Source organism: Typopeltis vanoorti, chromosome 12 (genome assembly GCF_054136105.1).
Source record: "Typopeltis vanoorti isolate ZY-2024b chromosome 12, IOZ_Tvanoo_1.0, whole genome shotgun sequence".
Taxonomy (NCBI): Eukaryota; Metazoa; Arthropoda; class Arachnida; order Uropygi; family Thelyphonidae; genus Typopeltis; species Typopeltis vanoorti.
In genome coordinates, this window is record NC_143560.1 from 99,884,018 (window position 1) to 99,897,395 (window position 13,378).

The 13,378-nt window shown below is 35.1% G+C and overlaps 1 protein-coding gene across 3 annotated transcripts in view; it reads left to right on the forward strand.

Annotated features, from left to right (window-relative positions):
• LOC150101057 (microtubule-associated protein RP/EB family member 1-like) overlaps positions 1–13,378 on the forward strand; it is a 151,478-nt gene that overhangs the window by 24,707 nt on the left and 113,393 nt on the right. For all 3 annotated transcript variants that reach the window (XM_090402270.1, XM_090402271.1, XM_090402272.1), the window contains exon 2: positions 11,791–11,952. In XM_090402270.1, coding sequence (XP_090258396.1) covers positions 11,814–11,952 — 139 coding nt within the window. In that variant the 5' untranslated portion in view covers positions 11,791–11,813. The remainder of the gene's footprint in view (positions 1–11,790; positions 11,953–13,378) is intronic.

Here is a 13,378-nt window from a genome sequence, read left to right on the forward strand (position 1 = left end):
TTCAATAAATTGGAACATGTGAGATTGGATAACAGACTTTTGAGTTGGATTAGTGGCTGTCTGTCAGATAGATCAAAAAGTTGTATATGGGAGTGCAGTATCCCAAAGGAGGAAGGACACTAATGGTGTACCACAGGGGTCAGTTTTAGGACTTGTTGTTCAGTTTGTATATTAATGATATTGGGATGGGTTTAACTAGTGATATGCAGCTGTTTGCAGATAGTTGCAAAATTGGGGAAAGCAATGCAGAGTCAAGCAGATATGGCCATAAGGACAACTTGAATAGATTGCATGAGTGGGCAGGTAAGTGGAACTGTCTGTTCAATGTTGCAAAGTGTAAGGTTTTGAAATTTGGTAAGCAAAGATGGGATGCAAAAGTATACACTTGGTGGGGAAATTTGAAAGGAGATTAGAGATCTAGGAGTGGTGGTGGTGGACAAGGACTTAAAATTCAGAGGCCACATTGCATAAGTTGTGAAGATGTCGCATTAGATAATGGTAATGATGCGGAGAACCCTGACATACAGAAATAAAGAGGTTATGATGCCGTTATATACAGCCTTCATCAGGACTTATATGGATTATTGTGCAGAGATTTGGGCAACAGGTTTTTATGGTGATGAGGATGTGTAAGAAAGGGTGCAGAGAAGATTCTGAAAGGTAGTCAGTGATCTTTGGATTTGGAGTACAAGGACAGATTGAATGTAAATTCCAGATCCTTCCTTGTGAATTGGAGGCATAAGCTAGTTAGGTGTTATAAGTTTGACATGGAAGAGATTTTTCATAGAATGGGGAGGGGGGATAGAAGAAAAGGCCATCTCTGGAAACTGTATAAGGAGGCATCATATGGATTATTGTGCACTGATTTGGTCACCTTGTTTTCAAGGTGATGGGGATGTGTTAGAAAGGGTCCAGAGAAGATTCTCAAAGGTGGTGTGTGGTCTTTGGAATTATTATGTTACGCCTCCAGGGAGTCCAAAGACTCAGCGAAGGAGGGTGTGCCAACAGCATCGAATGATTGGAATCTGCAGTATGAGGACAGATTGAGAGAATGAATTGAAAATCCTTGTGAATAAGAGGAGTGGGGATATGATTGAGACATAAGCTAATTGGGAGTTATCAGATTGATATGGAAGAGATTTTTCATAGAATGGGAGAGGGGGGGGATAGAACAAGAAGCCATTGCTTGAAACTGTATAAAGAGGGTGTGAGCAGAGGAGTCAAGAGAGGGTTCTTTGCATGTTGGAATACTTTGCCTGAGTATCTTGTGAATGTAGACACATTGAATCAGTTTAAGGCATGGTTGGATGAGCTTTGTGCGAATAGTGTGTACCTTCCACAATGAGTCTTAGACTCCATGGAGGTTAGATGTTAATAATATAATAAACAACAAAATGCACTATTTTCTTTCACTTTTTTTTTTTTAACAGTACCTAAAATTTCTAGATGTGAGATTTTTCTTGGAATAGCTTTAACCTGTTTTCACTCAGAAGAAAGTAAATTGTGCAAGAAATTATGTTCTTGTTTTCATCCTTATTTTATTGGAACACAAACAAACAAAAGTTAGCACGTTCACCACATTCTCTTCTTGGGAATTATAATGCAGCGCATTATAGGAACACTCATAATGCATTATACAATACTTGCTTGAGAAGGAAGTGTGCTGTTCATTATGGTATGCTAGCATAACTTGATTTGATGTCAGCTGCTGTACAGATACAAGTAGCAAAGTCTTTAAAATATTTCACATGTAAAGTGAAGTGGATGAAATAAGAATGGAAGACATGAATGTAATTTCTTTTCAAATAAAATTCTGATTTGGAAGGTTGTCAAACAGGGAAAAGGTTGCTCTCAAGAAAGTATTTATGTGTAATTATAAGGTGGGTGATTATGAAAGGCTCTGATTCAACTATCATCAATACCATAGACTGATATGTTTTGGAAAGAGAGAGGTTCACATAATGGAAATTGATTAGAAAGCATCACATGCATTACACAACTGTATACCAAGAGTTATGCAAATAAGTAGAGTAGGAGTGAGATGGATGAGCAATTAAGTTAGGTAAGCAGTGTAGGAATAAATGTTATGGAGGTACAAGACAGTTTATAATGATCACAAGTTGTGTGAGGGATATAACATGCAGGTCAGAAATATGACAAGCATAGTTAAAAAGGAGAATGATAGGAACATGGAACTCATTGCCTGAGAGGGTGGTGAATGTGCACTCTGTTAATGAGTTTAAGGAGTAATTTATATCGTAGTGATATAAATTATGCTGTGTGACGTGTAGAAAGGTTACTGTATTTTTAAGGAATGTGCAAAAGGGTTAGCTATGTCCTTGGCTTTGTTATTTAATGAAAGTCTTGCAGTGGAAAACATTCCACAGGAATGGAAAGAAGGCAAAATCGTCGCACATCCACAAGCTTGTTCTGGAATAGAAGTTCCCCATTTATAGTCTTATAGACTAATATATCTACGGTTGTATTCAAGGTATCAGAAAAACTGGTTAGGAATAGAATACAGAATTGAATTGATGAACATGAGATTCTCTGTAATAGTCAGCATGGGTTTGCATGTGGCAAATCTTGTTTAGCAATCTGCTTGCATTTTATAATAGGGGTGATGAATGTGTTGAATTAGAGATTCATGTACAGTGACATTCTTAGATTGTGGAACAGCATTTTATAGATTACCACACAACAAGTTAGGATATAATCTGCACAAGATGGGATTGGATAACAGTGCTGGTTAGAATATATTGAAGATCAGCTTTCTGAATGATACCTGCCAGTTGTATATTGTACATGCAGTGCCTCTGACAAGGAAAGTGCTACTGTATGCCTCAGAGCTCTGTTCTTGGCCTCAAGTGGATTGATTGGATTCTTCAACTGTTTGCTGACAGCATAAAGTTAAGTAAAACTATAAGGAGTGTTGTTGATGTTAATTCTGTAAAGGAAGATTTGAATAGACTTTATTTTGGACAAATCATTGGTGGTTATACTTTTAACAAATGCAAGGTGCTGCAATTTGGAGTGCAGAGATATAAGGCTGTGTGGTATATATAGATGGAACTGCACTTCACAAAGTATGAGATTTAGGATCTCGGGTTGAGAGTGGGCTAAAGATAGAAGGCCACAAGTGTTGCAAAAGAATGTATATTGTATTGCTGCTACGATACGTTGAGAAGTAGAGATAAGGAAGTTGTGGTGCCATTATATAAGGAATTAGTCATACCACGCTTGAACTATTGTGTTCAGATTTGGTCACCTAGTTTTCATTGTGTGTGTGGAAACATTAGGGAGGATCCAGAGACAAATGACCAAAGTAATATCATGGCTCTGGAGTGTTGGTTATGCAGAGCAATTGAAAGAATTGCTATGCATAACGTTCAAATTAGTGAAGGGATTTTACCAGATTAATACAGAAGAGATTATAAAAAGAATGGAGGGTGAGAGGAGAAGAACAATAAGCCATTCCTGGAAGTGAAGAAGGGTGTGAGGAGTAGATTTTTTATATGGAGATTGAGGAATACATTGCTAGAATGAGTTGGGAATTCAGGGGAGTGTAACAATTTCAAGGTTCAAAATGATAAATATGTTGCTGGGTCAGCCTTCCACAGTGAGTCTGACTGACTGCTGACTTCATAAAGGTCACTGTAATAATAATATAATTTATTACAAGCATTGCCTCCTCATCATCTCCAAGGAACTAGTGTTTTGTCCTGGATATTACTACATGTGAATGCTGTTAACCTTATACAAATAAGAAATTCATGTGACCACTGAATTCTGCTTTCATTATCTGGAGTATATGCCTCTAAGAGCTTTCTCTGAAAGTGCTTGACAGTATCGGAGAGAGCAGTGGGGTTGATTAATGACCCATCTGTCACTATTTCATTCCACTTTCTTTCACATAGACATTCAGTTTCTGTTCTGTTGTCTGCATTTTCTGCATATTTTCCCATGGTTGGTCGATGTTTGTCAGAATTGGCATCAATTCCTGCACTCTCTTGAATCTAAGTGCATGCAGCAGAAGTACTGCTTTCTAGAGGTCAGTTGGGAACTACCACCCAACTGACCTGTAGAAACCTATGATTCAACCCCCCCCCCCTTTCTAAAGCTTCATTCATTCTCTATATCACAATCTTTTTTAACAGTCCCCCTTCTTGTGTTTTCCATAAAAGATATAATGTATAGATTTTCAAATCTGACAAAAAAAATTTGTTCTTTCTTCTCTGCTTTCTACTTATCCATGGTATGGGCTATTGTTGCCATTTGGAATTTGCAATAAAAAACATAATTATTTTACAAAAAAAGCTTTTTGTTCTGTTTTACATGAAGTGGCAAAATATTAATAATTATTTGTGATACTCCTTTCTTAGCATTATCCCTATGCAGTGGCAAAACCATTATTGTATTTCTAGTTGCAAGGTTCATTAAACCCAGTTAAGGCATTATTTTTAAAATTTTTGGTGAAATCTTATTGCCTTTATTCATTTAGATTATTATTTATTAATTATATATTATTTTTATTAATTTAGATTATTTAATATTCTTGACAGATCTTTCATTCACTTTCAGTCCTTCAGCTCACTCTTCCCTAAGAATAAAATCGATTTCTCCAGATGCTTTGATTAACTATTCATTAAACTGTTCTGTTATGTTATACAACTGTTATTTCTCTTTATACTTTCCTCATGTCCTCTTCTTTATGCAGTCCTTCCTCATCTCAGTTTTCTTAGTTAAGGTTGTATATAGTTTGTTACAAGCAGCATCAATATTTTATTATGCATGCTCTTCAATTATGCACTCTTCAGCTGGGGCTTGGCCCTGGAACTTTTTTATTCACCGGGCACGGACCCAGAACATTTTTCCGTTTTGTGACTTTTCTTCCTTTACGGTAATTATGACTACATTATTGGGTTATTATTCAACAATTGCTTACAGTTTTGAATGTGTATATAAAGTCAATATCAACAGTCGCCTGATTACGAATGATTACAATTAATATGTTAGAAGTATTACATTAATTTGTAATTTTGTATTTGTATTTAACGTTTCTTGTGGTGTGGAAGAGAAGGCCTGATGGCTTTAACTCCACCAGAATAAATAAATAAATTAAATTTTAAAAAATGTTGCGTCAATCTAGCAATAGGCTCATATTTATGATCCTTATTTTAAGATGTCCTGGAGCTTATTCGTTTAAAATTTAACCACTGAGGGAGTCCAAGGACTGATTGAGGAAAGGCCTTCTCTAGCTCATACTTATCTGTCATACAACATAAGTTCTACCTCTACCAACCATAAGCTGCAAAATTTCACTAGTATCCATATCCATACTGGGTGTTATGTTTTTTTCAAATCTGCTTTCATCCATCACCCTGAGGCTGAAGATTGACTTCCTCAATGTCGTTATACACATTTCTGTAACCAAATTATCACCTTTATTAGCTGTCACTGGATCATCTGTCTCAGTACCAAGGTATTCTTATCTGTGCACAGTACTTCAGATTGTGGTTGGTCCTATGCAAAGCCTTGTAAAGTGGGAAAATAACTATTTATTTCTATAGTAACTTGTAAGAAGACAAGTATGGTTTGAGGGAGTGCTGTATGGAACTGTGGCAACAAAAAGTGAGTCTGTTGCCACAGTATGACAGGTGAGTTGAGGGGAAGGAAAATGAAAATAAGTCGATGCAAAGGTTATGCAGGAGGAATGATGTGGAGATGTGCAAAGTGAATTTGATGGACAAAGAGACTTGCACAAGGTTAATGGTTTGCACTTGAGTAAATTTTAGTATTCAGATTCTAGAAAATGTATTGATAATGAAGTGAGATAGGAGGTGCAAAATCAGGGAAACTAAGGCTATTAGGGTTGAAGCTGATGAATGAGTTCCAATACCATTGAGGCAAGTGATTGTGAAAAGAGGCACTATCATCATAAGAAGTCTGAATGGCAAAGAATTGGAGCTAACTGAGGAACTGGATAAGTACCAGATCAACATAATAGGGGTGACTGAATCAAAAAAATATAAAAGTGGTGAGATCTTTCTGAGCAATACATACAAAATGATATATTCAGGCAATGACATTCAAGGAAAAGGAGTAGCTATAGTTGTCCTGTCAGGTGTCTTCTCCCTCCAGGAGATTGACTACCATGTGTCCTCATATGAGAGATAGGTCTAGTCTTCTATATTTTTCATCCACTCCAGTCTTTGTCTTCCTCTCCTTCTCTTTCCCTCAACAGTTCCTTCAAGAAGTGTCCTTTTTAGGCAGTTATGCCTCAGAATATGTCCAAAATAGCTGACTTTTCTCTTTTTAATTTCTTTCATCAGGCTCCTGTTTATGCCTATCATCTTTAGTACCTCTTCATTTGTCTGTTTGTCTTTCCATGATATCCTCATAATTCTTTGCAGCATCCACATTTCAAAGGCCTTCAGTTTTTTCACACTCAGATTGGAGAGTGTCCATGTCTCTACTCTGTATAATAATGTGGACGATATGTAGCATTTGGAGATTCTTAGTCTTGTTTTCAGACTTAATTCTCTAGATGTCAGTAGATTTTTCATACTGTTGAAAGTTGACCTTGCAATTTCAATCCTTTTTCTAATTTCATCTTCTGTCCTACCATTCTCTGTGATCAAGTGTCCGAGGTATATATGTATGTATGTTTACACCTGTTCTAATTTATTCCCTTTTATATTGATGCATATTTTTGGTATTTCCTTTTCTCTTGAAATTATCATGTTTTTTTTTTTTTTTTTTTTAAGTTGAAACTGAGGCCATGCTGTTCACTGTACTTGAGGGTGAACAGTAGATTTAATAATAACCTAAGATATTCAGATGACACAGTTCTTCTAGCTGAAAACAAGACATTAATATTTCTGCCTTCTACAGTGATTCCTTTGAGGTTACAAATTTTATTAAAAATTTCTTCTGTGTAGAGGTTAAAGAGAATCAGAGAAAAGACACAGCCTTGTCTCATACCTTTCTGAACTGGGAATTCTTCTGAGGTCTCTATTTATTCTCAAAGATGTAGTCTGGAAACAGACTGCATCTTTGAGAATAAATAAGGCTAAGATTAGTTATTAGACTAATGTATTTTCCATCCCCATGCCTATATTTGAAAGGATTTCAATTAATTGTTCATGTTGAACATTGTCGAATGCCTTTTTGTAATCTATGAAGTAGAGTTGCACATCTTTTTGTTTTTCTAGATATCTTTCTATGATGGTTCTGAAGTTGAAAATACCTTCTCTTGTACCTACATTTTCCTTGAAGCCACTTTGTGTATCATTTATTTCTATGTCTATTTTTTTATTTCTTTCAAGAATAACGGATAGGAGGACTTTTGATACTTGACTGATGAGGCTAATTGTCCTGAACTCTTAACATCTTGTAGTTTTGTTTTTTGGGGGAATTGGAACGACAATTGAGTGATTAATATCTTCGGGTAGAAATCTAATTTCGTATATTTTATTGCATAATTTTGTTAGAAATTTCAGTCCTCCTTCATTGAGAGCCCTCAACCATTCTGCCAAGATATTATCTATTCCTGCAGCTTTATGTGGTTTTAGTTTTCTGACGGCGTTTTCAACTTCAGAGTAAAATGGGTGGTCCTTCTAAATCAGTCTGTTCAGGAATATTATTTCTTTGTTGTTCATATAATTTCCTTCTGTATTCTTATTTCTTTATTCATGCTTTTATATTCAGGTTTGTTCTTTAACTTTTTTCATTGTTCCATCAACGTTAGTATTTTTTCATTTCTCCATGACACAGTTTTATTAAAATAAAAATTCAAGTCCTTTTTAATTGTGGGAGTGTATTTTGGGCTGCTTTGTTGATGCTATTCTTGAATGTTTGCCAGTTCATGTTATTTCATCAATTGGTGTTCTGTTTTCTGTGTGAGTTGTGGTGTCAGGCTTAAGGGATTTTATGAATTCTTTTATAAAGCAATCTTGAACTTCTTGGTTGTTAAGTGAGTCTGAATTATAAGTTTCTCTTATGAATGGTTGGCTTGGTATCTTAAGTTTTATACTGATTTTTGCAATCGCTGAATTGTGGTCTGATCCTATGTCTGCTCCAGGATATATTTTTGTTTGTGGTATTGCATTTCTGAATTTTTTGCTTATTATTATATGGTCAATTTGGTATCTATAGATGTCCACAGCTTTTCCGTGTATATAGTCTTCTGGGAGGATGTTTAAATAGTGTGTTGGCAATTGTTAGGTCATTGGTTTCACAGAATCCCTCTTTCATTTCTGATTCCAAGCCCTTGGTTTCTTATACAAAATGAGATTTTTTCTGAGCCCACTTTTGCATTTAGGTCGCCCATCATTATAATAATATAATCTGACTTAGCACTAGAGATTGCAGTTTGGATGTCTTCATAAAATTGTTCCAACTCTTCATCTAGATGGTCTTGGGTTGGTGCATATGCTTGAATAATATACAGGTTGAATGGTTGTGCAGTTATTTTGGCTGTTATGATTCTGTCATTTATGGGCCAATATCCATGTAGAGATTTTGCAATTCTGTTACTTAGGACAAGCACTACTCCATTAAGGTGTAAGCCACTGCTAGAGTAGATTATAGTGTGATATTTTCTTCTTATTATGCCTGTATCTGTCACCTCACTTCACTGATACCTGCAATATCAGCCTTCATCACTTCTAGTTCCTGGAGTAGGTTGTCTAATTTGCCTGCCTCGTAGAGTGTTCTGACGTTCCATGTTACTGTTTTCAAGAGATTGCTCCTGATTTTCAGACAAGGGACACATCTGAGAATATCCTCCCCGGAAGGTTTGGGAAACAATTCCCTGTTTCAAGCTCTTCTTCCCTGCTCTAACTTCATATTGTGACATGGTGTGTTTCAAGGTTGACAATGGATAAATACATGGTGAGGCTCCAATTTCTTCCATGATGGCTAGCTACAAGTCCCTTAGATGTCAGGAGTATGCCCTCGATGTGCTGCACATCTTGCTGTCATGCCATCGATCAGTCAATGTTGATTCTTCTGCCATCTTGGTCATTTCAGAGTTTGTGCACATAAAGGTTGGCATTCCCTATTTACAGCATTCTATATTGCTGATACCTTCACTTAGTTTAGTCCGCCAGCTGAGGCAGTTTACCGGGGTGTGGCTGCTGGTGTGCACTGCCAACTTCTTGGAGCCATAAGTGAGAGTTGAGGACTAGAGCAACAACATCCTGACCCTGAGATCAGCGGCTGACATCGATACTAAGGTGCTACCCCTCTCCATACACTTGACATTGTAGCTATAGTATTCAACACTAAATACGAGGCTAATCTTTTTGAATGCCAGGCATTATCAAGTAGCGTGATGTGGGCAAATATCAGAATGGGGAACTGGACAATAAGACTTATTTGTGCCTATGGACCCACAGAAGGTTCTACGAAGGTAGAAGTGGAGAAATTTTTTGAGGCTTGAGAAAGTAACTGACACAATGAAAAATGAAAAGTTTGTTCTTATTGGGGATCTAAATAGTAGGAAATGATTGTCAGCCATACAAAAATATTTTGGAAAAATTTGGAGAAAAGAGCAAAGCTAATAATAATGGCAAATAATTGTTAGCTTTTTTATTAGCTGTTTTATTTATTATTAGCTGAGCAGAAATCCAACAGGCAAATACCTGTTGGATTTCTGCTCAGGACATGGACTGTTATTACTAACACCATGTTCTAACATAAAAATGTGCACAAATTCACATGGAGAGAAGGGACAAGGAATAAGACAAATCTCATTGACTATGTTATTGTTGATAGTGATGTTTTCTCACTGGTGATGTTATACTTTTAAATAAATCCAGTATAAGTCTGCAAGGTTCCCTGACTAACTTGAATAACCGTTGTAATATATATTGTATGAAGGTCAGCAGAAGCATTGCAAATATCAACTACATTGTGAATGGAGAACCTATAGAACAAGTAAAATATTTCAGCTACTTAGGCAAGATTCCTGGTTTCAATTCCAGGTTTTTTTAGTGAGGATGGTAAATTAAATATGGAAATAGACAACAGAATCAACAAAGCTGGTGTGGTGGGAAGTCGACTGAATAAATTTATATTGAATAAGAGAGAAATTAGTCCAAACACTAAATTGATTATATACAACGGTGTTCAAGCCAATTTTAACTTATTGATCTGAGAGCTGGGTTAGAAATAAAACACTTGACCAAAGACCAGAGCTGCAGATATTAGAGTCCTGAGAAAGATTGGGGGGTGTGAACAGACGCATCAATGGCAATATCATATTGAAAACAAGGATATTAGGAAAGAACTAGACATTGTTAGCATCCAAGAATGTGTTAGCCGAGCTAATCTCAGGTGGTATGGTCACTTAAACAGAATGGGAGAGGAAAGATTAGCAAAACAAATGTTCTCTGCCAGGTTTTCAGGAAAAAGAAGACCTACAGGGAGACCAAGATAGGGTGGATTGATACAGTCAAAAGTAACTTAGAAGACAAATATAAGATCTGATAATGTTGGCATCTTGACAGGTAACAGATTGATTTGGAGTAAAATTGTAGATAGGAAATTAGTGGTGATGTAAGTTTTTCATGTAGTATTATCATATTCTGTGCACCCCTTGAGGTTTACATCTCAGGAATTTGTTGATGAAGTAGTATGATGGCATACTCCAGTTCAGAGATATTTAAAAAAAAAGTTTTAACAATTTCCTGTCAAATATAATGTACTAGTTACACAGTACATTATATTTGACAGGAAATTGTTATATCCTTTACCCGAGCCTAAGCAACCAAAGTTTGTGTGTGGACTATCTTTGTGACTAATTGACTTGTATATGCACATAAGAGGTCAACTAGTTGTGAAAATGCTTTGAATTTTTCTTACACTTGAGTAAAGGATTAAAACAAAAATATAATTTTTGTGTGATTATGCTATATGAACTTTTAAGATATCTTCTTTGACTACCAAATGGTAACTTAATGCAATCAAATACAACAGTTTGTATTTTTTTTTTTTGTTTGTTTGTAACCTATGATGTGCTTACTTCATCCTATCTTGTTCAATTTTTTTAAAACTAATCACAAAATGTGTGGTGAATAATTTGATGTCAGCAACTCAAATTAAAATGAAACCTTTTTGTTGTCGATGTATTTTCAATTTAGTTGAAGTCTACTAGATTTCAGTGGATATTGAGTGGCCAGATGTCATGTCAAATAATATGAATATAACAGTAATTTACATATGTGAAATTTCTAAATTGAAACTATTTCAGTTTTTTAAATCTTATGTCATTTTCTTATTTTAACACATGTACTAACAGCACAGCATCTGTAAAATATCTTAATGTTCCTTTCACATGTTATGTTCATTGGCCAAGTAACTCAGCTTCATTGAAATCTAATGAGTACTATAATAAAGCAGTTAAGATTGTCTAAATGGTCTGTAAATTGTGTATTCTCTGTCTAGTTTGTATTTTGAAGAAGGAAAAACTCACCCCTATATGAGACTGGCTAGCTCTCATTGTCAAGTTCTCATTCTAGATGGGATTTGATCTCGGTTCTCTCCTACCAAAGAGGTTGACTGGGGAGGCTCTCTCTCCATGAACTAAATATAATTATGAGCTTTAAAATTTTTATGAGAACTTAAATGTTTATTAAATCTTATTAAATTGTTATATGGTTTAATGGAAATTTAAAAAAATATTATGCATGCATACAAAATACTAGCAAGATTAATTTTTAAGAGTTCACATTTTGTTTTTCATACATCAAATATTTTCATAAAGATATTTTTTAATGAAAACAGGCTCTGACTCATTAACAGCAGCGATGTCAGATTGTACGCCTCTGTGTGTGAATGTTTATTCTACTAGTGCTACAGCTGATAATCTAAGTAGGCATGAAATGTTAAACTGGGTTAATGATTGCCTACAGACTAAGTATGCCAAGATAGAGGAGCTTTGCACAGGTAAGTTATTTTATTAATTTTTTTTTTTTTAAATTTTGCTTCTTTACAGTAATTTCAATTGTTTTGATACAAATTTTAAGATTTTTGAATGCATTGTACCATCAGTTTTTTTTTAGGCTTTTTTAATTTTGATACCTTCAGATCAATGCAAAATTGTACGTGCTTCCATATCAGACTAAATTCAAAATTCCTAATATTACTACTATTGCTGCTGAACTGATGAAAAAGTTGAGCTCATTGTACATAAATCTTTCTATATTTGACATAATCTTAGTTAATTAGGGAAGTATTAGATACAGAAATGATATTTCCCATCAATTCCATATGCCAGCACTGCCAGAAATACTTTTCACACGGATGGAATCTGCAAAGAGAAATAATTGAAAATTTCAAAGTTCTGTTTAAAATCAATTTACATCCTTCCCTCCCTTTCTGCTTTGGTCATTTTAGCTTGAAGACTAGTGGTTTCCCAAGTAAGTATCTTTCATTGAGTTAAATTACAGCTGAAGCAACTAAGGCCATGGGGTCAGTGTATGTCTGTCAGTTGTGTGTTTCTTGCTGGTTTGCCTTTTGCAGAGGACACAAAATCCAAGTTTCTGGGAGAGAAACTTTGCCAGTTCTCTGTGCAGTTGGCTAATTCATCTTCTGTTGAGAAGCTCTTATTACTTCATGAACAAACTTTGTTTGTTTACTCTTGGATAAAGGATGAAACCAAGAATATAATTTCTTGGCATCTTTACTTTATAATATAACCAAATGAAAAAACTTTCTACTTTGCATTATGCCTGAGTATGCTTTAAATATTCTTGTTGCATGTGCATTTTATCCTTTTATTGGTCATATTCCATTACAATAAAATCTGTCATAAACAACAACAAACTGTAGAACTACAGAGCTTAAATAGACTTTTGTTATATATCAGTGATTTCTCAGTTCTTTGCTTTAAAGTAAAAATCTGATTGCTAAGAGTCAAAGTTAGATAACTAAGAGGAAGCCTACTTGTTTCTGTAAGGAATAAGGATTCCAGTATCTCCACTCTGGTATTACTATAACCAAGTGTTTCTCAACCTATGGTCTGGTGGTCTGCAGGCAGACTTAAATTAATTTAATAAATATATATTTTTTAATTATCTAAACAAATTAAAATTGAATAAGTAAGTAAAAATTATTGAAATCAAATGGAGACTTGAAAAAAAACAACAAATATTGTCAGAATGTTCAAAGGCGGAAGCAATAAAACTATATTGTTTACTTTACCCTTTTTATTATTCGTCATTCTGCTGCTAAATTTGTAGTGGCAGAATGATAATAAAAGAGGGGTGAAGTGAACAATAATATAGTTTTATTGCTTCTGCCTTCCCTTGCTGTTTTGTCCGATTTGAAGTGAACATGTGTTATCCACATTTCAACCAATGGCTTAATTGTT